The 23,813-nt window shown below is 35.8% G+C and overlaps 1 protein-coding gene across 1 annotated transcript in view; it reads left to right on the top strand.

Annotated features, from left to right (window-relative positions):
- Tsga10 (testis specific 10) overlaps positions 1 to 23,813 on the top strand; it is a 116,672-nt gene that overhangs the window by 51,307 nt on the left and 41,552 nt on the right. Inside the window, exons 10-13 of the mRNA XM_090336490.1 lie at positions 15,208 to 15,323; positions 18,506 to 18,660; positions 21,705 to 21,760; positions 23,102 to 23,270. Coding sequence (XP_090192616.1) covers positions 15,208 to 15,323; positions 18,506 to 18,660; positions 21,705 to 21,760; positions 23,102 to 23,270 — 496 coding nt within the window. The remainder of the gene's footprint in view (positions 1 to 15,207; positions 15,324 to 18,505; positions 18,661 to 21,704; positions 21,761 to 23,101; positions 23,271 to 23,813) is intronic.

The following is a 23,813-nucleotide window of genomic DNA, read 5'->3' as shown; positions in this document are numbered from 1 at the left end:
GCAAGTTGGGAGGTGGTCTGTTGAACTCTTTAGGATCTCTTGAATACTGTTTCCCAGCATATTTAACTGATAAACAATGGCTTAAGAGGAAACCACTGTTTTTTCTTCAGGCTTGTGTTGATGTCATTTCCTGAGGGGAAGGTGCTTCCTGCTGCCTGTAGTTGAGGAATGGCATGGCCAGGAGCCAGGTGGAGACATCCCCATTGCCCACCACCTTTCTGGCCCTCACAGAAGCCCCTATTATTTCTTTAGATTTACTTTTGATTCTGACTTTGTCAGTGTTTTACAGGATCACTTTTGGGGCCTATTTTTTGTAATATAGATATATAATCTTTGTAATATAGATAGATAAAGCCATACATTTACCTCAAATGACTTTTTGCCAGTCCTGGGCTTGAGCTCAGGCCCTGAGCACTGTCCTTGGGCTTTCTCAAGGCTAGAGTTCTACCACTTGAGCCTCAGCACCACTTCCAGCTTTTTCTATGTATATGGTAACTGAGGAATGGAACTTGGGTCTTGGTACAAGCATTCTACCAGTAGGCCAAACTCACAGCCCCTGACATCTTTATAATTGGATCATTTGGTCTATTTATATTTATGTCAATTACAGATGTCTTTGACTTAAATTTAACATGCTATTATGTTTTATATTATTCCTATCATATGATTAATTTCTTCTTTCCTGCTGATGCTTAGATATCAGCTACGAAGTTTTAAATTCTTCCTGTTCTTTTTAGTGATTATTTTAGGGATCATAGATTCTTTTAATATGAACTCATTTAAATATTCCTCAACTCTTGTAGCATATTTGTCCTATATTTTCATAATTTACATGAATTTAAGTTTATATGTATCTAAGTTCACAAGTTTATATGTATCTAAGCTTAGTAAGATACTATTATTGTTGTTTGCTTAGTTTGTGCTTAAACTTATGCATTTATCTTTTAAATTCCATTTGTTCTTTCATTACCTCTGTGTGGTCTGGTGTCTTTTCTGTCAGAATATTTTTTATAGCTTTTTAAAAAACTATTTACAGAATTGCCTCAATTTTACGTTTTAGATTATAATAGTATATAGGTTACTTGAAGTACAAACTTACCTGTTTCATAACTGATGGGAATCATGATTCATGGTCATATTCTTTCAAAGTATGTTGCTAATCCATCAGTAGCATGTGTTATTCAGTGTATGTAAGACAGCAAAATGTTACATTAAACATTTGTTACATTTGGATAATTAAGAGAGGAAATTTATTACCAAAAATGAGAATGTAGACACAAAAAGTTTTAAGACAAAGTAAAATTTTATTCAAATGTAACTGAAGTTGTAGAATAAAGAGCTGATCATGAGAACATCAGCATCAGTGCCAATAGGGAATTCTATCTATATGGTCAAGGTAATTTAGTAAAAGTAACCTTATCAACACAAATTAGAAAGTTGTCTCTAAAAAAAAGATGATAGCATGGGGCCGGGAGTTTGGCCAAGTGGTAGAGTGCTTGCCTAGCATGCACACAGACCCAGATTCCTTGGTACCACAGACATAGAAAAAGCCAGAAGTGGTGCAGTGGCTCAAATGATAGAGCTCTAGCCTTGAGAAAGCCCAAGGACAATGTCCAGGCCCTGAGCTCAAAACCAGGACTGGCATAAAAAAAAAAAAGATGATTGCAATTCAGAAGAAGTAAACCAGATAACATCCATCACATTAAAGGATTTTTCATTATGTGGTAATGATAAAAATGTAGAAGCTGATCCAAATTTGAAAGGAGATGACAATTTACTAACACATAGAAAAAAATGTATTATAATTTTTGACATAAAGCATAGCCCTGTTCAAACTACTTTGGTAAACTTCTATAAAGAAATAAATCAAGCCGAGCATTAGTGGCTCATGCCTGTAATCCTAGAAACTCAGGAGGCTGAAATCTGAGGACTGTGGTTCAAAGCCAGCTTGAGCACAAAAGTCCATGAGACTCCTATCTCCAATTAACCAGTGGTAGAGCACTCGCCTGGAGCTGAAGAATTCAGGGACAGCACTCAGGCCCAGAGTTCAAGCCCTATGACCAACCAAAAAAAAAATGAAAAGAAAAAAAAAGCCAGAAGTAGTGCTGTGGCTCAAGTGGTAGATCACACCTTGAGAAAGCCCAAAGGCAATGCCAAGACCCTGAGTTCCAGCCCCAGGACTGGCACAAAAACGAAACAAAAAAGTAAAAATCCTGTATATAAGCACTTATAACTGACATTAAGGAAATTGGATTTTGACAAAAAATTTTAAATGTTGCAATAATTCCCATTGGTTATTGCTTATTATTTGTTTGGCTACCATGTACAGTCACTTTTGTGGTCCTATTTGGCCATGAAAGGTAGGACTTTACAGTACTCTTGGCTTAGGTACTCTGAGGTTTTTCTTGCACTAGGATAGTGCTCTACTACTTAAGCTACAGCTCTACCTCTTTGGTAATTACCAAATTTGTAGAAGCTCTGCAGCTTTGGTAATTAATTGGAAATAGGAGTCTCACAGACTTTCTACCTGTGCTATCCTCCTAGCTCAGCCTCCTGAATAGCTAGGACTGTAAACATGAATCAGCAGTACCTGGCTTAAAAAAATCACTTTTTAGCTGGGCGCAGTAGCTCACGCCTGTAATCCTTGCTTCTCAGGAGGCTGAGATCTGAGGATCAAGGTTCAAAGCCAGCCCAGGCATAAAAGGACCTGCAACTCATCTCCAATTAACGTCTAGAAAATGGAAAGTGGGGCTTGGCTCAAGGGTAGGGTGGTAGCTTTGAGCTGAAGAGCTCAGCAGTGACAGCGCTCAGGCACAGGGGTAGGGTGGTAGCTTTGAGCTGAAGAGCTCAGGGACCCATGACCTTTCCCCACCAAATTTTACTTTTTAAAGTCTCACTTGTTTTTCACAACATATGTTTTACGGTCATCTATATTTTCATTTATATGTGTTTCAATCTTTCTTAAATTTCTATGTAGAATCTCATAATATAGCTGGGCTACATTGTTTATTCAGTTGATAGGTATTTGGGTTTAGTTATCCATTTTGTGGCCATGGGGAATTAAGCCAATTTAAATTGTTTTACATGTCATTTTGTGGATATGTTTTTATTCTCTTAGGTAAACAGGAAAAGAATTGCTTGGTTACACAGTGAGTATATGTTTAGCTTCACAAGAAATAACTAGATATTTATGATGATTATAAGATTTTAAAGTTTCACTAGCAATTTATTATATAACCCTTCTTAGGATTCTTGGAATGTAGCCCTATAGTAAAAAATTGCTTTCTCTCTTTTGATTCTAGTACAGCTCTTGACTGTACTTGAGAGAATTGAAAAAAAAATCACTTACATAATCTTATCTAGTTCTTCATTCTGTCACAGTTTCTGATTGAGACAGGTTGTATGAAGTTTATTGCTCCATATGTTTAACATTCAGTGTTGTCATTGTCTTGGACTATAATCATTTTGCTGGATGTGAGGTGGTGTCCTTGTAGTTTCTGTCTGTAGTCTTCTGGTTTCCACATATGTTTGGTGCCTTTTGAGTGCCATTTATCATCTTTGTAAATTGTTTATTCACTTGTTTTGCTCATTTTATTTGGTTGTTTATCTTTTAAATTTTGTTTGAATAGGGTCTTTGTATATAGCCCATTAGTTTTGAACTTGAGGTCCTCCTATCTTAAGCCTGCTTTCTCTTAAATCCTTTTATTTTTCTATTAGAATGATTATTGCATGAAAAAACTCTGTGAGAAACATGTGCTAGTCTTTGGCTTATTGTTATTATTATTATTATTATTTGGTTTAGGGTTGTGAGTACTTTTAAAATTTTTTCTGAAGTTCAGCTCTTAATATTTTTTACTAAGTTTTTAGGTTTTATTTAACAGTTATTTGCCAACTTTTAATAATTGAGTGTTTCATCTGCAATAGGGAAAATCAATACAAGTTACAAAAAATTTAATATAGGTATTGATGCATACTTTAGTCATAACAATATTTAAGATAAAATAGGTAAGGTTCTACTTCATTTGATTTCACATTTTCCACTTAAAATTTAAAAATAAGCTTTATCTGATAATTTAAACTTTCAAATAGCTTCAATCTTTACATGTGAAAGTTAATCTAGTGCTTAAAATTATTATCATCATTAGGAGATGTAATTTGGTCAAAAACAGCTGTTTCTGTCCCTTGTCTCCTGAAGTATAGCAGCTATTTCAGCCATAATGGATGCAGAACAGTTTGAATAATGGACATAATGCCCTAAGAGAATTGTTTAAATTAAAATCAAAGCTTCATTTATAAAATATAATTCAGGTGTCAGTTTTAAAGCCTTATTTACATTTTTACAATTGCAATAAAACCAGCCCTTCTACTATAATTAAGTCTGGCTAGGATTGGCATGAAACAAATACTGAGCATTTGGTTCTCACTTTATTATATTTGTAATTCCAAAAGAATATACATCTAAACTATATTTCATTGATCTCAGCTCTTAATATTTTTATATACCCTTACTGAGGCTTGAACTCATTGCCCTTGAGCATTTTTTTTTTTTTTGGTACAGGCTGGCACTCTACCCCTTGAGCCACTCTACTTCTGGCTTTTTATTGGTTGATTGGAGATAGGACTTTCCTAAGAGAGCTTTAAGCTGAAATCCTCAAATCATAGTCTTCTGAATAAGTAGGATTGTAGGAATGAGCCACCAATACCTGGTTCTAGCTTTTAATATTTTTGATAGTGTACTTTTTGTACTTCAAATATTTATTGATGTAGACTCTTTGAACTGGCTATATTTTCAGTTATAAGCTTGGTATTAGTGTATGTTATATTAGACTTTTCCTTTCTTGAATTATGTTTAAAGTGTGATTTATGAGTCATATTCTTTTTTACATACATATTTATCTATTCCACAAATATTGAAAAAATTTCATTTCCCAATTAAATGGATATGATACCTTTCTTGAAAATAGATTATAGGTCTAGTAACAGTAATGAAATTTTTTTAAATTTAATTTTATTATAAAGATGGTGTACTTAGGGGTCACAATTACTACGTGAACCATTCCTCCACTTCTGGCTTTTTTGGGGGTCAGTTGTGGGGCTTGAATTCTGGGTCTGGGCACTGTTCCTAAGCTCTTCAGCTTAAGGCTATCCCAGTTGTGCCACAGGCCCATTTCTGGTTTTCTGGTGGTTAACTGGAAAGAGTCTCACAAACTTTTGTGCTGGCTTTGAACAGTGATCCAAAGATCTCAGCCTCCTGAGTAGCTATGATTACATTCGTGAGCCACCAGCGCCCAGCTACTTCTGGCTTTTTGCTGGTTGTTTAGAAAATAGATTTGTTTGCTCTGGCAAACAAGCTTAGGATTACAAGTATGAGTCAACAGTGCCTTCTTTCAATATACAATACTATGTAGTGATAGTTAAATGACTTTTGAAAGATATATGAAACTGTATAGCCATCAGAAAAGTAAAGAAATGGACTTATTTCAAAAGTTCCCTTGTGTCCTTTTCCTAACTGGCTATCATTATTTTTCAACCAAGCATTTATTTGATCTGTTATTAATCTTCCTTGTTCTAGAATCTTGTATAAGACAAATTATGTAGTGCATATCTTTTTATATCTCATTTCTTTTTGAGATTCTTCTGTGTTATTGACCTTATCAGAAATTCATTGGTATTCTATTGTATGAGGTACCACACGTTATTTATTCATCTATTGATTGACTTTTTAAAAATAGATCAACACTTTATGCTTTATTATATACATCTTTTTATAATTGGTTTCATTTTTATAAGTATAAAGGCAAAGACTAGCCAGGTGCCAGCTCACATCTATAATCCTAGCTACTCAGGAGACTGAGATCTGAGGGTGGTAAAAAAAAAAAAAAGAAAAGAAAGAAAAGCTGGTGCATGCATGCAGCCTTTAAAAAGAAATGCTTGGCTAGACACTGGTGCTTCATTCCTGTAATCCTAGCTATACAAGAGGCTGAGTAGTTCAAAAGCAGCCCAGGCACAAAAGTCTGTGGGACTCCTATTCCCAATAAACTGCCCAGAAAAAGCTGGGAGTAGTGCTTCAAGTGATAGATTGTGAGCTTTGAACACAAAGAAGCTTAGGGACAGCTGAGGGACCCAGGCCCTGAGTGAGCTCAAAGTCCAGGACCAGAAAAACAAACAAAAAAAGACAAAGAGTCACAAACCTACGTAGCCCAACTACATTAAATACTATTTAAACACTATTGTTTCTGTTCTTCATTTTGATAGTCATTAAGAAAGTTATAGTGTTGTCCTATGTACAACTACATTTATTAGAAGTTAGGTCCTAAGCAAAGGTCATTGTAAATTTGATTATAAACACACACACATACATACATATATGCATGTACATATACATATACAAAGAGCCTTTATAGCATTTCTGGCTAAGTCAGCTAAAAGAAAAGTGTGTTGGACATTAGGAGAACAAAAACATATTTCTGCTGATAAAGAACAAAATTCACAGTGTTTGAAAACCAAGACTGATTTCTGTATTTCGATAGTATTCAAATGAGCATGCTTTCTAAACTGGTATAGTTAGTAACAAGAGTTTTATTTGGATTCCTGTGTCAGATAAGCGAAGTTAATATGGAAAAGCTTCAGCATTTTCAAAAAAGGCCCAAGTAAAGGCCTTTTATCTGTACCTGTACATAATATAATTTCAGGCCTAAGGCTTAATAATTTTCCATATAGTCAGACAATTGATGGACTATTTGTAAGAAAAAGTGGTTTTGAGTCCATACCTAGTAATTCTAACATTGGTTACTTTTGAGTTTGTGTATTAGAGGCAAAACATTTAATACCAAATATTCAGTTGACCACCTAAATTACCTTACAGGAATCTTTTGAAAACTACTTTTAAAAACTGTATCAGTTTGGTCTGATTTTAGCATATTATTTGAAGGAAGCATGTTGTTCTGTACATTCAAGAGTAATTCTTATGTAACAAGACATTAACTGTGTTCATTCCCAGATAGTAGACTGTTGTTTATAATACCTGCTAAACCACCAAATAATGGATGGAAATCGCATACAAAACGTCACATATATTATGGTTTGATTTATATTCTGCTGTATGTTGAGTTCTCATTTCAGTGTTTTGGATATCTTTGGAAATTCCACTGGCTGGAAATGAGTATCTGTAAAAATATCAATTAATGATGGAGAAATAAAAACTTTTCATTGCTGGGAGTCTGGCCTAGTGGTAGAGTGCTTGCCTAGCATGGACATAGACTTGGGTTTGTGCTGTGGCTCAAGTAATAGAGTTCTAGCTTGGTTTTTTTTGCCAGTCCTAGGGTTTGAGCTTTCTCAAGACTAGGGCTCTATCTAGTAAATGTCTGTGGGCTCAACTCTTGAAAAGATGAATAACAGAAGCGTGGACCAAAAATATGATCCAAACATTTGTTTCCTACATGAAATATATCTCATCAACAAAGACAACACAATTTCTTAGTGAGAAGATGGAAAAGGACTTAACAAGCAAATAAACCCTAAAAGGATGAATAGCCATACATAGCATCAGATAAAGCTGTTTTGAGTTAAAATCAATCAAAAGAGACAAAGAAGATTACTTCATATTACCAAAGGGAGTCATCCACGAGGACAAAATTATAGTCATTAACATATATGTTCCAAATAGTGACATATCCAGTTTCATGAAATACTTACAAGTGCTGGACTTACAAGTGCTGATAGATCCCAGCCCAGAAACAGTGTGAAGGTTCTACATTCCATTATCACCAATAGGTTTTTTAAACAGAGGGTTAGCAAAAAATCTTCAGAACTCAGTAAAACCATAAACTAAACTAACAGGAAGGCAGCTGTGTGGAGAGCCAATAGAGCACATGTCTCTGGCTTGGTGAGGAGAGGGGCTGTGCTTGCCCATGTGGGTTGTAGCTTGGGCAGCTGGTAAAGCTAACCTTGCAGAGGAGGTATGAGTGGAGTCTCGCATACTGCCATCAGAAGAAGCAGCCCATTGCAGGGTTTCTCAGGGCATAAGAGAGCTCTTTAAAAATGTGTTTTCAAGCTGTAAAATTTAGGAGAAATGAGTAAATGTCTGGATGCTATAAACTAACCAAAGCTGAACCAAGAAGATGTGAATCACTTAAGCAGAGCTTTAACAAGCAATCCAATTGAAACAGTAAGAAAGCCAACAAAGAAAGCCTAAGGGCTGGATGGATTCACAGCCAGATTCTACCATAAATTCAAATAAGTGTTAATACTCTTCAAACTCTTCAATGAAGGAACTCTACTGACCTCATTTTATAAAGTGAATATTACACTTATTCCAAAACCAGAGATGCAACAAAGAGAAATACAGACCAGTCTTACTAATGAACATTGACGTAAAAATGGAGTTCAACAATACATCAAAAAATCATATACAATAATCAAGTTGGCTTCCTCCCAGTGATAAAAGAATGGTTCAACAAATACAAATCAATAAATATAGTACATACCTCATCTCAATCATGCAGAAAAAAGCCTTTGATCAATTCAGCATTCTTTTTTATAATAGCTCTAAAGAAATCAGGAATGCAAGGATCTGAATTTAATAAACACTATATATCCCAAATCTATAACCAACATCATATTAAGTGAGGAAAATCTGGAACCATTCTCATAAGGTCAAGAACAAGACAAAAATGCTTACTCTCTCCATACTTATTCAAAATTGTACTAGAATTGTTAGCTAAAGTAATTAGGCAGAAGAAAGAAAAAGGATTCAAGCAGGGAAAGAAGAAACCAAATTATTCCTATTTGGTATATGATCTTGTACTTAATGTGTCCTACAGACTCTACTAACAAATCCTTTAGAAATGATAGATGGTTTTGGAATAGTAGCAGAATATACAAGCAATACCCACCCCACAATTAGTAGATTTTCTGTATACCAACAACAAACAACAATTCTATTCACAATACCCTCCAAAACACTGTAAAACCAGACATCCATCTAATCAAGGAAGTGAAATATCTCTATAATTTAAACAATAAGACCCTGAAGAAAAAAACTGAAGAAGACATCAGAAGATGGAAAGATAACCCACGTTCGTTGTTGGCAGAAGCCATACCCATAAAAATTACATATTAGTCCTCACAGAATTACAGAAAATATGAAAGTTAATATGGAAGCAAAAAAGTCCTGCAGTAGCAAAAGAAATTGTAAGAAGAGCACCACTGGAGATATCATTAGACTTCAAATTATACTACAGAGTCATAGCAACAAAACTAGCCATGGTATTGGCACAGAAACAGATCTTAAGACCTACAGCAAATTAATTTTTGATAAAAGTGCTAAGAACATACAGTGAAGAAGAGACAATATTTTCAAGAAATGGTGCTGGAGAAGCTATCACTTGCAAAAGACTGGAAATATAGACTTCAAAAATTGACTCTGGTTAGGTTGAGGAACAATGGATACAGGAAAATGTAGAAAAAACTGGGGAAGATATACAAGTAAATTTTTCTTGAATAGGACTTCAGATGCCCAAAGGACAGGAACAAGAATTGACAGATGTGATCATACCAAATTAAAAGTTTCTTCACAGCAAAGAAACAATCACCAGAACTGAGACAACCCACAGAATCGAACATCCTTACTAGCTAGTCAACAGAGAAAGGACTAATTAATATCCAGTATATATAGGAAACTCAAAAAATTAAACAGCAAGAAAATAAGCAATCCTATAATCATATGGGCAAGGGAATTGAACATACAGTTATCACAAGGAGAAATACAAATGACTAATAGATACATGAAGAAATGTTCCAACATTTAGCCATGAAAGAAATGCAAGTCAAAACTACACTTCAGCGAGAGGTAGCTATCAAGAAAATTATATGGGGGCTGGGAGTTTGGCCTAGTGATAGAGTGCTTGCCTAACATGCACAAAATTCCTCTGTACCACATATATAGAAAAAAGCCAGAAGTGGTTCCGTGGCTCAAGTGGTAGAGCTCTAGCCTTGACAAAGCCCAAGGACAGTGCTCAGGCCCTGAGTTCAGGCCAGAACTGGCCTAAAAAAGAAAAGGAAAGAAATGCTGGAGAGGATGAGTGGAAATAGGATCCATCATTCACTATTGGAAATGGGAATGTAAACTAGTACAATCTCTATGGAAATTAGTAAAGAGGTTTCTCAAAAGCCTTGAAGTAGATCTTATGACCCTGCTATACTACTATTGGGCATATATCCAAATTAGTAAATGGAAAGACATCTGCATATCCATGTATATATCAACCAAGGTGTCTAACAACAGATGAATGGATAGAGATGTGATATAATATGGACTATTACATAGCTACAAAGAAAATAAATCTTGTCGTTTTCAGAAAAATAGATGCAACTAGAGACCATAACACCATGCAAGACAAGACAAGCTCAAAAATAAAAGCAAGATTTTATATGTTTTCACTTATGTGGAAGCTGGAACATATACACTCAAGGGAATGTACAGAAGTATAAATGTCCATATACTTATACATTTAAACACTGAACTGGAATCAAGCTAAGAGACTACTCAGGAGGAAGAGAAGATGAGAGAATGGAAAAAGTGATTAAGTTTGAAATGCACTGCAAATATATATGAAGGCAGCAGAGAAATCAAAAGAAGCTGATCATCTATGGGAGAACAGGGAACAGGAAAAGACTGTGGGGGTATGGGGGCTACTGAGAACATTGTGCGGACAGGAGGATAAAGGAAGCTGAATACTGTAAAAAAATAGGTTATTTGAGAAGATGAAAACAAAAGGAAATGTCTTGTGGTGCTGTTTGAATGGAATAGAGGGGGTGAGATTGTGTGAAATAGTAATAATGGAATCTGCTCTCCTGTTCAATTAATATAAGCCACACTTTAAAAAAAAACTTCTTTGAATGCAAAGAATAAAGTATTATAAAAACAGAACAGAAAAGTCTTAATCTAGGTTTTCTTTTTGTTTATTGGCAGTATCAGGGTTTCAACTCAGATTTTAACTTGCTCAGCTGGTACTCTGTCACTTGAGTTGCCAGTCCTGAGGCTTGAACTTATGACCTGAGCATTGTTCTTGGGCTTTCAAGGCTAGTGGGCTACCACTTGAGCCACAGCCCCACTTCTGGCCTTTTCTATGTATGTGGTACCAAAGAATTGAAACCAGGGTTTCTTGCATGCTAGGCAAGCATTCTATCGCTAGGCCGTGCTCCTGGCTCCTTCATTTCCTTCACCTGTTCCCCTCCCATTCCTACTCTCAAGCCACTCAGTTCAATTTTTACCCAGTGTGTATTGAATATGACTGCATTTATTCGCCTTCCCTCCCTCCATTGGTGTCCCTCCATAATTGCCCTTGTTCTTCATCTCATTCTTATACACTACTATATCAACTTACCATGTCCCCTTGTATACCTACACTAATTGGTTTAAAAAATTGTAAAATTTCTACTAGGTACCAGTTGCTCACACCTTTAATCCTACCTACAGACCCGGCTGAGGCAGACAATTCAAGAGACACTTAAGGCTCGAGTGAGCAGAAAAATGGGGAGTGAGCAGCCCCGAATTCAAGCCCCATTACAGACACACACACACACACACACACACACACACACACACACACGCGCTCGCGCGCACACACACACACACACACACACAGATTTTCAGACTTTGAAAGAAATATATTTTCCTTAAGAGCAAAAGCACCTTAAACTAGACTGAAGATCATAATCATTACTGACAAAGAAACAGTGAAAACCACCTATGGCAGAACTTGGATTTTATCTCTTTGCTTTTATTGCATTTGAAGCTACAAAAAATTATCATCATAGCCATTTTAAATGTACAACACAATATTAATTACACACAAATTTTGTTCACCCTTTGTCCTTCCATTTCTGTCCCCTCATTACCTTCCCAAAGATACGTACATGAACAAACAAGACAGAAAGAAAAAAAAACAAAAATAGCAACAAAGGGAAAAAACCACCTCTTGGTTACATTTTCAGGTGTTCATTTCAATAAATAGTATTTTTTATGATCAAGATAGTCGGTTCCCTTCCCCCCAAATGGGCACATTGGGTAGCTTTACTTTTATTGCTGAGTATTATTCCTTTGTATGCATCTATCACAATTTATTTAACTACTTTCCTAATAAGGGGCATTTTGATTGCTTCCAATTTGAGGAAATAATTGTCTCTATGCTTTGGAGGCAGGTATACTTTCATTCTACCAGGTTAGTTTGTGTATTTTTTTAAACTCTTAGGCTGTACTTGTTTCTTAAAGTGTTTTGAAATTTTGAATCGTGATATCATTTTCAGTGGGTTCATGCCTCAGGTGAGAAGGTTATATCTATGGAGAGGTTTTTTTGTTTTGTTTTGTTTTTGGTCAGTGGGGCTTGGACTCTGGGCCTGGTCACTGTCCCTAAGCTCTTCAGCTCAAGGCTAATGCCCAGAGCCTGGACATTGTCCCTGAGATTTTCAGCTCAAGGCTACTGCCCTACCCCTGAGAGCCAGAGTGCCACTTCCAGTTTTCTAGTGGTTAATTGGAGATAAGAGTCCCTCTGTCTTTAGTGCCTGGCCTGGCTTTGAACCGTGATCTTCAGATCTCAGCCTCCTGAGTGGCTAGGATAGTTAAGATTACAGGCGTGAGCCATCACTCTCGGCTTATAGAGAGGTTTTGTCTAGTGTTCCAGATTATATGGCCAGCCTGGAACCAGCTTTTATTTTGAGTTTTATCTTGAGTTTAAATATTCCCAGAGGAAGCTAGGTATGGTGGCTTATGCCTATAATCCTAGCTACTTGGGAGGCAGAGATCAGGAGAATCATGGCTCAAGGCCAGCCAGGATGAAGTTTATGAGGCTCCATCAACCTATAAGAAGCTGAGCATGGGGGTTGGGAGTTTGGCCTAGTGGAAGAGTGCTTGCCTAGCATGCACAAAGCCCTGGGTTTGAGTCCTTGGTACCACATATACAGGAAAAGCTGAAATTGGTGCTTTGGCTCAGGGAGTAGAGCACTAGTCTTGAGAAAACCCAAGGACAGTGCCCAGACCCTGAGCTCAAGCTCCAGGGCCAACAAAAACAAAACAACAACAACAAAAACCCCTGAGCATTTAACATGCTGGCTATACTAGCTTTGTGGGAAACATAAATTGCGATTCCGCTTGTGTGAGCATAAATGTGAGATCCTGTTTGAAAAATAATTAGCTGGGGTGGGGGGCATGGCTCAAGTGCCTTTCTAGCAAGCATAAGGACCAGTACTACTGAATTCAAACCCCAATACCAACAAGAAGGAAAGGAAGAAAGGGAAAAGGAAATGGAAGGAGGAAGGGAGAAAGGGAAAGAAAGGAAGAAAGAAGAAAAGAAGTAATGAGGGAAAGGAAGGAAGAAAGGTAGAAAGAGAAAAGGAAAGAAGGAAGGAAGAAAGGAAAAGGACAGGGAGGAAGAAAGGAAGGGAAAAGGAAGGAAAGGAAGGAAGGGAGGTAAGGAAGGAACGATAAGAAGGAAGGAGAGAGAGAGAAGGAAAGAAGAAAGGATTTCTTAGAGGAAATGCTGTTGAACCTAGCAACAATTGGTTTCTTTTTTGTTGTTTTTTAGTTGATACAAAGGTCATTAGCTACTTAGATAAACCAAGAGCATAACTCGTATGTCTGATTGCTCTTATTAGGTTCCAGAGGACTTCCTTCACAAATGATTACAAGTTTTTGTTTGTATTTAATGTCAGAACTGAGATTTGAACTCAGAGTCTTGCACTTCTTAGGCAAGCACTCCACACCTGAGATACATTTCAAGGCCATTAAACACTGGTCATGTTTTTTGTGTGGTTCCAAAGAAATTTTATTTTTTCTTCTTGTAGTCACCAGTGATAAATAGCAAACAACTTCCCCAAGTGAAGTCATACATGCTTTTCCCATCCAATCAGCATCCCAGAAATCCCATCCTTTCCCACGTCCTCCCCTACTCTCCCAAATTCTTTATATCTACACCCTGCCTAGGCAGGCTTGGGCCTTCCCTGAGTATCTCCTAGCAGCAGACCAATGGTTGCCTCAAGCACTGGTCACTTTTGAGATAAGGTTTTGGTTCCTTACTCAGTACATGCCCGGACCTTAACCTATCTATCTTTGGCTTTCTGTCATAGCTAAAATGACAGATGTGTACCAACGTACAAGCTCTCAGATGAGAAAGGGGCTCAGGCTCTCTTTCTGCTCAGGCTGACCTTCAACTGGAATCCTCCTGATCTCATCTTACAGAGTAACTAAGATTCCATGTGTGAGCCACCAGCATCTCACGCAAACTATTTTAAGTTTTGCTCTCCATGTTAAAGTTGTTTTCTACTTAAACAGCATGTAGCATATCTAAGTGTTATGTGGTAAAAGGGTTTTCAGATTGTCTGTTCTTCCCTATTTCCAGAAATTGAAATTTATTTGCCACTTATTAGCCATGAAGTCCATAAGGGAAGAACCAGTGGCAACCTAATTTACCATTGCTTTTCAACATCTACTGTTTGGTACACACCAAACAAATTTATGTATAAAAGTGAAAACCTAGCCAGGCATGGTGTCACATCCCTATAAACTTAGCTACCCAGGAAGCTGAGATTTGAGGATCATGGTTCAAAAACAGCTCGGCCACTAAAGTTGGTGAGACTCTTATCTCCAACTAACCACTAGAAAACTGGAAGTTGTGCTGTGGCTCCTGGGGTAAGGCAGTAGCCTTGAGCTGAAGAGCTTTGGGACAATACCCAGGCCCAGAGTTCAAGTCCCACAACCTAGTGGGGAAAAAAAGGGTAGAAACCTGAAGTGAACTTATATGTCTTATAATACAGTAATTACTATGTACATTTACTTAAAAGTAAATAATTGTTATGCACTAAAATAATGATTCCAAGGGCTATATTATAGGTCTTCAAATATCAAAGATTAAGCATAGGTGAAAAATTCTCAAGATTTAAAATTTTAATCTATATTCTGGTAATTTTGGAAAGCACATAGCAAAAAATACACTTGAGTATACCAACATGCAAAATAGTAGGTTATATTGGAGTAGTCATTTGAGGATTCCTTTTTACCCAGTTTTCCAAGCTTCCTGTAGTATGGTTTTATCATGAAAATATTAGAAAGAAAAAAATATATTAGTGTTCTTAAGAGTTTTTAGACTTAAATACACTAAAGGTTGGAAAACAAAATTTTCAGAATTAGAGTTATCATTAAAATATTTGCAGACTTTTATATGAAAACACAGAGAAAGATCTTTCTGATACTCAGCGACATCTTGCTAAGAAAAAGTATGAGCTACAACTTACTCAGGAGAAAATTATGTGCTTGGATGAGAAAATTGGTGAGTTTGTTTCTTGATATTACTTTTATTTTTCTTGTCTAGTAGAAAAGTATGTTTCTTCTCTAACATATATGAACTTCTAACATATATGAACTTAGCAATAGGCCATTAACCTTAAAATTTGTAAATAAAATTATCAGAAAAGTTTTTTTTCTTTAAGACTCAACATTTTAAAACAGATTTAGGACCATAAGTTTTCAGTGAAAAATTAGCTAACCTAAGCAAAATGTTTTTTAAATGGATGATTACTTGTCAATGTACATTTTTATACATTTAAGCTTACTCATTGTGTATGAGTATGTATCATAGTACACCTGCATATGTATATATGTATATATATACACACACACATATGTGTGTATATATATATAGTAGAACATATACATATATTTGGTTATATCTATTATTTGAATTTATAAAATAGCTTTTATAAAAATCTCTTCTTTATGTTTCCTATTAGTGATCTGTATGAAAATAGTCATAACTTAATCTTATAAAAATAAGATGAAGCTTTGTTAGGACTATGAAGATAACTATTCTAAGGCTGGAGAATTTTTTTAGCATTTGACATCTATACATGCATAAGTAGATAGGTGGTATTGCTACTTACTGAAATAAGAAATATCAGAAGAGAAATATAAAAGGCAATATTGAAGGATAACTTGGATTTTTTTTGATATTTTGAGTCTAAGTAAAGACATAAGGTAAGCAGTTGAATATATGTTTCTAAGAAGAAAACTCTAATGTAATGATATATATTTGGATTATATAACTGTATAAATTATGTTTTAAAACCATCAAATCACCTAGGGAAAATACTGAGTATAAGGAAGTTAAGTTCTAGGACTGAAGCCAAAGATATATGAAACAGCTGGCATTAGGGACTCATGCTTATAATCCTAGCTACTCAGAAAGCTGAGAGCTGGGGATTACAGTTTGAAAACAACCCAGGCAGGAAAATCTGAGGGTGAGACATTTATCTCTAGTTAATCACAAAAAAAGCCAGAAGTAGAGCTGTGGTTCAAGTGGTGTAGTGCCAGCCTTGAGCAAAGAAGCTCAAGGAGAGTTCCCAGAATCTGAGTTCAATCCCCCCAAGATGGAAAAAACAAAACCAAACCAACCAGAAATGAGCATTATTTTGGAAGGCAAAAGAGCAAAATATTTAAAGAGAGATTAGCAATTATGATCAATTATCAGAGATTTTTCAGAATGAAATAAAAAGGCAGTGATAGAATTTGATACATTGGCAGTTTTAGTAATACTGACCAAAAATACTCTTGAGTGTTGGATGTGGTACATTGAGTTGATTTAAACGTGAAAAGGAAGTGAAGTGGTGGAGAAAAGAATAGAGAAGTCTCTTCAGAGGTATAGGGTGGTAGCCTTGGTGGAATGTGAGGTTGAGGATATTCTTTTTTTTTTTTTTTGCCAGTCCTGGGCTTGAGCTCAGCGTCTGAGCACTGTCCTTGGACTTTCTCAAGGCTAGAGCTCTAGCACTTGAGCCTCAGCACCACTTCCAGCTTTTTCTATATATGTAGTACCAAGGGATCGAACCCTGGTCTTCGTGCATGCTAGGCAAGCACTTTAACCACTAGGCCAAACTCCCGGCCGAGGATATTCTTTTTAAAGCTAGGAGATTACAGAACTTTTTAAGAGGTTGAGTATCAGTCACAAATTAAGACATCAGAAAACCTTAAGTATGGGTTGGCTTGGAGGCATTCCTGCCAGTAAAAATACTGTATGAAATATGAAAGTATGATATTGCTCACCTTAGCATTGCACTAGAATAGCGCCTAGCAGGGATTCCCTCTATAGCATTAACCTAGCAGAGTCTTGCAAAGTTCTAACTTGCACAGTTCTCAAACTCTGGAAGCTAATAAAGAGCACTGCAGAGAGACACTTGAAGTAGGACAGGACTAGAGCTTTTGTTATCTTTGCCAGTTTCTTTAAGTGATTCTGATAACCCTAGAACCCTCCCTGTGCATTAGAATAAGTGTGCAGGATACAGGGAGGAATGTGCTTATTAAAACATAAATAGCTGTGCCCAACCCAAGAATTTTTGATTCAGTAGGTCTGGGGTAGGAGTCTAAAACTGCATTTCTCATGTGATCCTGATAGTGCTAATTGATAAATCACAATTTAAAAGCTACTACTCTATATAAATCATTCAGGCCTTCAACATTGGTTTGCTAGAGTTCTCACAAATTGAATCAGATTTCTGTGATGATTTTATTTTCCTTTGACAAATTTGGAAAAATCGGGAAAAATCATAATATTAAAAAACATTTGACTATGAAGAAAACTTAATAGACTTATTCTTTCCTTCCTTCCTTCCTTCCTTCCTTCCTTCCTTCCTTCCTTCCTTCCTTCCTTCCTTCCTTCCTTCCTTCCTTCCTTCCCTCCTTCCATGTTGGTCATGGGGCTTGAACTCAGGGCCTGGGCACTGTCCCTGAGCTCTTTTGCTCAAGGCTAGTGCTCTACCACTTTGAGCCACAATGCCGCTTAGAGTGTTCTGGGTTTTAGAGATATATTTTCTGGACTTTCATGCCCAGGCTGTTTTTGAACCAAGCTCCTGAGATCCCAATCTTCTGAGTAGCTAGGATTACAGAAGTGATCCATCAAGGCCAGGCTTAATTGAATATTTTATGATTCGTTACTTATATGCAACAGCCATCCCAAACTAGAGGAAAGAGAAAGGAAAAATGAAGGAGTAAAGATCCTTTTGATAGTCTACCTATCTTATCCAGTATCATACTTCCTCCCCATTACACTTGTAAATCTACTTTGAGAACTTACCATATACAGCTTTCCTTTGCCATTCTGATTCAAAGATATTAATTGCTTTTACATTTATGATCCATACTTCCTCCCCATTACACTTGTAAATCTACTTTGAGAACTTACCATATACAGCTTTCCTTTGCCATTCTGATTCAAAGATATTAATTGCTTTTACATTTATGATCCACTTAGAATGTAATGATTCACTGTAGTCTTACATCACTAACAATAAAATCATTTGGGGTTTGAACTCAGGGCTTTGTACTTACTAGGAATAATGCCATTTTCATTTGGAATATAGTACTCTTATATAACCCAAGAGAACTTTGCAAAGTGTTTCTATCTACTTGAACAGGACAACGTATTTTTATCTTGATTGAAATAATACCTTTATGATTATTTAGATAATTTTACAAGGCAAAGTATTGCACAACGAGAAGAAATCAGCATTCTTGGAGCAACACTCAATGACTTGGCTAAAGAAAAAGAATGTCTTCAAGCATGCTTGGATAAAAAATCTGAGAATATTGCATCCCTTGGAGAGAGTTTGGCAATGAAAGTATGTTCTGAGAGCTGTGATGAACAAGAAATGTTTAATTGAAATATTTAAATATTAAACTGTGTCTCATTTGAATCTGAATAAAATATAGGCTGGATTTTCTCAAAGTTCTTTCTAGAGAGCTGAAACTTTAAAATCTGAGTATGAAAGAGTTTAGATAGTCTTAGGAAATAAGTATGTAAATCTACTAGCTAATATTTTAGGTGATTTTCCTGTCATAATTTGGTGACTGATATTCATTGATAATGATAATGATAATAATAAAGTAGTTTGATTTTTTTCCTTCAAAGTATTTCAGATAGTCACCTTGGTAGGCAATATGTTTATTCCAACAAAACTGCCTTTGAGATTGTGAACTAGAGACTTTTTTTGTAGATAGCATGTGTATTCGTTGTACAAGGAGAAGTGTTATTGTGATATTTCTACACATGTAGACATTGTATCCAATCAATCAACTTCACCCTTCTATCATTCTCCTATCCCACTGTTTTCTTAAAATAATTTCAATAAGTTTCATTGTTCTATTTTCATGCATGCAAATAAATTGTGTCGATCATATTCATCCTCATGCACTTCTTCATTATCCCTCCACATCCAATGCCACGAGAGATCTTGTAGAGACACATCTCTTTTACATCATCCTTGCGCTTTGAGAATGTATCAAATGGGACTGATACATAAAGCTGGATGCTCATTCAATTTCACATTTTTGCTAAATTACAACAAAAAAAGTTTTGCTAAGGGGACATAGTGATCTAGCTTACCAATGAATTTTGAAGACAATTCCTCACAAAAACTACATTATTGGAGTAAGCTCTTTCCCTACTCTGAGGGAAGTAATTCATTAGTGTGTTGGTATGTCCATTCATCCATCCTAACAAAAATATTTCTTTGACACCAGGTATTTTGTTAAAACTACAGCTGAGCAGAGCTATATTATAATACATAGAGTGATAAAGATCCTATTATGATAGAATATAACAAGGAGCTATAAGGACCTATAATATATGGCCTTATATTCTCTGTGATAGAACATAATAAGGACCTATGCCCAATGTGTTATTGGAGTCAGCCACACCTAATTCAGTCTGGAAGTCGGGTTAGGGGAAAAGAAAGATTGAGGGAGCATTTTAGGAAATACCAGTGCCTAGAAAAGATAGGCTAGGAGATAATAAGTCCAAAGTACATGCTAAGATGAATGATAACTCATCATGGATGTATGGAAGCAGTAATGTATATGAAATGTTACATACAGCTGGTTCAGAAGAAATATTCTGGCACTTGTAAATCTACTAGATGGATTACAAGGAATTGAGAATAATGGCAATGATATGACCTTATGAAGATAGTAGCAATTTTAGTGAGAGAAATAATTAAGGGGATAAAACTGATAAGGTGTGTTTTCTGTCTTCGGAAGCTCAAAGAATAGTTCCTATGCCTGATGTAGGAAACATAGGAACTAAGAGAGGTTGAGAGAGATTATTTACATGTTGAATTATAGTTGGCTTTGAGATATGTAGATGCAATATTCATAGGCTGTTAGAATGAGAAATTTTAAGTTAGTACATTTGGAATCATAAGCATAATTGAAATAGTCAAGAGGCATGAGATAAATTTGCTTTCTGAATGTTTGTGAGATGCTGACTGATCATTTTAAAAGTATTGATTTTAGGTGCAATTTTGCTTTTCCTTATATTCAAGATATTTTTAGTAGCTAAGCATGATTTCCTTTTCTTACATTTGTAACAAAAATGTTCACATCTTTCTGAATCTTATTTCTCCCTTCTCATTTTTTTCATTTTACTAACTGTATTAACATTATCTTTTCTTCACAAGGACTATTGAGTTGCAAATTCATTTCAAAATGAAAATGTTACAATTTTATGGAAGTAAGCACATCCATCCTCTGAAAGGAAAATAAAGCATAATTTTGTAGACTGAATATTTTACAATATTTTTAGAAAATCTTGCTTTTAAGATTAACATCTGTTGATAAAAGCCCTTTTTAGGCTTGTAAAATATAGTCCAAGCTTATCTAAGTAATGACTTTCCGAAACATTAAAAGTTTAATCTGTTTTTTAGAAGTTAGTCATTAAATGTATTAAAATGCTTTTTATTGGGTGTGTGTGTACATGTCCTGGAGCTTGAACTGAAGGTCTGGGTACTGTTCCTGTGATTTTCTGCGCAATGCTAGTGCTCTACCATTTGAACCAAAGTTCCACTTTTGGCTTTTTTGGTGCTTACTTAGAGATAAGAGTCACATGGACTTTTCTATCAAGGTTGGTTTTGAACTTAGATCCTCATAGCTGAGGTTCCTGAGTAGTTAGTATAGGCATGATCCACCAATGCCCAGCTTATGTTATACTTTCTAAAATTGTATAAACATTCCATTTCAAGGAGCATTTTCTGTCTGAGTTCATTCTTCATGGGATTATTCTTTTAAAAAAGATGATGAACTATTCTTGCTAGTAGATAGTTAAACTATATCATAATATCTATTACCTCCAGTTATAGAATCTTTTTTATTATATCAGAAAGCAGAATTGCAAGCTCAAGCTAGACCATACATTTAAAAGTATCCCATAGAGTAACTTTTTATTATTGATAAATATACATGATATATTTGAACAAAGTTAATTTTCTTGAGAACTAAATTTAGTTACAAATGAATTGTTTCTCTGGGATTTATAACATGAAGAATATAAGAAAATGAATCAGGAACATAGAATGCTACAATGCCATACTATTGGTTTACTTCTAAAAATTTGGTAGTTATGTAAGATAGTATTGCTGGGTGCCTGCATAAATATTTTAGCAAAGTATTTGATATATGATTATACTTGTACACTTTAAATATAGCTTTTACTTCAGTGAATGTAATCCATCGTTTTTGCTCAGTGCAAATAATCACATTGAAAAACAAGATATGTTTAAAAGCAAATGGAAATCAAAAGGGGAGAGGAATTTTGCTTTTATAAAAGTTAATTTTAACAAAACTAACAGTTTAAGATAATTTTTATGCAATATTTGTATTACTTTTCAAGGAAAAGACCATTTCAGGCATGAAGAATATCATTGCAGAGATGGAACAGGCATCAAGGTAAATCAATCCATAAATATTAGAGTACTTACAGGAGGCAAAATAATTTTAAGATACAAAGAGTAAGAAATAAGGGACTTAGTATTATATATAAGGCAATAACTCTCTAATACTCAAAGAAGGCCTAATCTGCCTAGGAAAGTAAACAATGAGAGAGAAGTTGTCAAGCAAAATGAAGGATAGGGCATTCAAATAAAAAATAATTGCAAAAAAACCCCCATAGATCATGTTTAAGGGCCTCAAACTCAAGTAAATGTAAATGAGTGCTCTTGAAACCTGAAGTATAAGATAGGCAAGAAGGAAAAGATACACAGGCCAGAGGAGACCTGTGTTATAAATAGATGAACACTGGTTATTTTTACCCTTTCTTTGCTTTTTTGTGTGCCATTACTGGGGCTTGAACTCAGGACTTGGGCTCTGTCCTTCAGCGTTTTCACTCCTGGCTGGCACTCTACCATTTGAGCCAGTGCTTTACTTCTGGCTTTTTGCTGGTTAATTGGATAAAAGAAGTCTCATGGCCTTCTGTCAGAGGTGGTTTTGACCTGCAAGCCTCAAATCTCAACCTCCTGAGCATCTAGGATTACAGGGGTGAGCAACTGGGTTCTAATTTTTATTCTTTGGGGAAAGTAATTAAGGCATTTTAAGGAGAGTTTGGTATTTGATTAACCAGGCTGAAGAGGTGACATTAAATTAGGCATTTGCAACTTGAGGAGAGAAAAAATGAGATTTTTTTTAATGAGGGAAGACTCTAGGAATATGCCAAGTTTCTATCTAAGCATGAATACTGAACATAACAGAAGTGTGAGGAAAAAAGCGCTTTCCACCTCAGACATGAAGGGACCTTTGAGGCTTTTTTTTTGGTAGAAATGCCCAGTAAGCATGAATCTGTATTATTTACAGGGAGGTGGATGAATGCTGTAGTTAATGGTTCTAGAGTCTGAGTATAGAAAGGTTTGGGTATGACTATAATCCTCTAAAACATGGGCTGGAGGGAGATGAATCATGAGGTAAGTTTGAACCTTGAAAAATCATTAATTTTTAAGAGGACAGGGGAAGAAGAATCTGTAGAAGCAAATAAGCAGCTAGAAGTATGATGATAAAGGGTTTTCCTGTTCTTCAGTATCAGAAGTATTAAAATGTTTATCAAATCATTGACTAATATATATTTAATACTCTTTTATAGTTAATGTTGGCAAAGTAGAAAAGCCTCTAAATGTCTTTGTAGTATTTAAGCTTCTTCAAATATTTCGATGCTAACTGTTCATCTTCTGTCTTGTGAGAATTTGTTATTCTGTTTCAGTAAAATGTCTCTTCTTATGTACTATTTGATTTGTGGAATAGACAGTCTACAGAAGCCCTAATTATGTGTGAACAAGATATTTCTAGAATGCGTCGGCAACTGGAGGAAACAAATGATGAGCTGGGTCAAATTGCAAGGGAAAGAGATATCTTGGCTCATGAGAATGATGCTCTCCAAGAACAGTTTGGCAAAGCCAAACAAGAAAATCAGGTACATATTATTTTAGAATCTTCTTGTCTAAGAAAAAACTACATTTATTAATTTTTTTGCCAGTTCTGGAGCTGGAACTCAGGACCTGAGCACTGTCCTTGGGCTTTCTCAAGGCTTGAGCTCTACCACTTGAGCCACAGCACCTTTCCAGCTTTTTCTGTGTATGTAGTACCAGGTCTTCGTGCATGCTAGGCGAGCAATCTACCACTAGGCCAATCTTCCGCCCTACCCCCCAGAATACATTTCTTCTGTGAAAGTTTTTACTTCACTCTTCAGAAAAGCTCACACACCAGAATAGTCATTTTATTTTTACTCTATTTATTTATTTGTTTGTTTGTTTATTTTTGCCAGTCCTGGAACTTGAATTCAGGGCCTGGGCATTGTCCCTGAGCTTCTTTGCTCAAAGCTAGCACTCTGAGGAATCAAACCCAGGGCTTCATGCATAGTAGGCTAATACTCTACTGCTAAGCTACATCCCCAGTCCTTATTTTTACTTTTATAACATATTATTTACTTTTTTTTCTTTTGGCCAATCCTGGACTT

The sequence above is a fragment of the Megascapheus bottae genome, chromosome 7, assembly GCF_031878675.1.
Source record: "Megascapheus bottae isolate mThoBot1 chromosome 7, mThoBot2.hap1, whole genome shotgun sequence".
Lineage (NCBI taxonomy): Eukaryota > Metazoa > Chordata > Mammalia > Rodentia > Geomyidae > Megascapheus > Megascapheus bottae.
The sequence above is the reverse complement of the archived record's forward strand: the minus strand, read 5'-3'. Positions and strand labels throughout refer to the sequence as shown.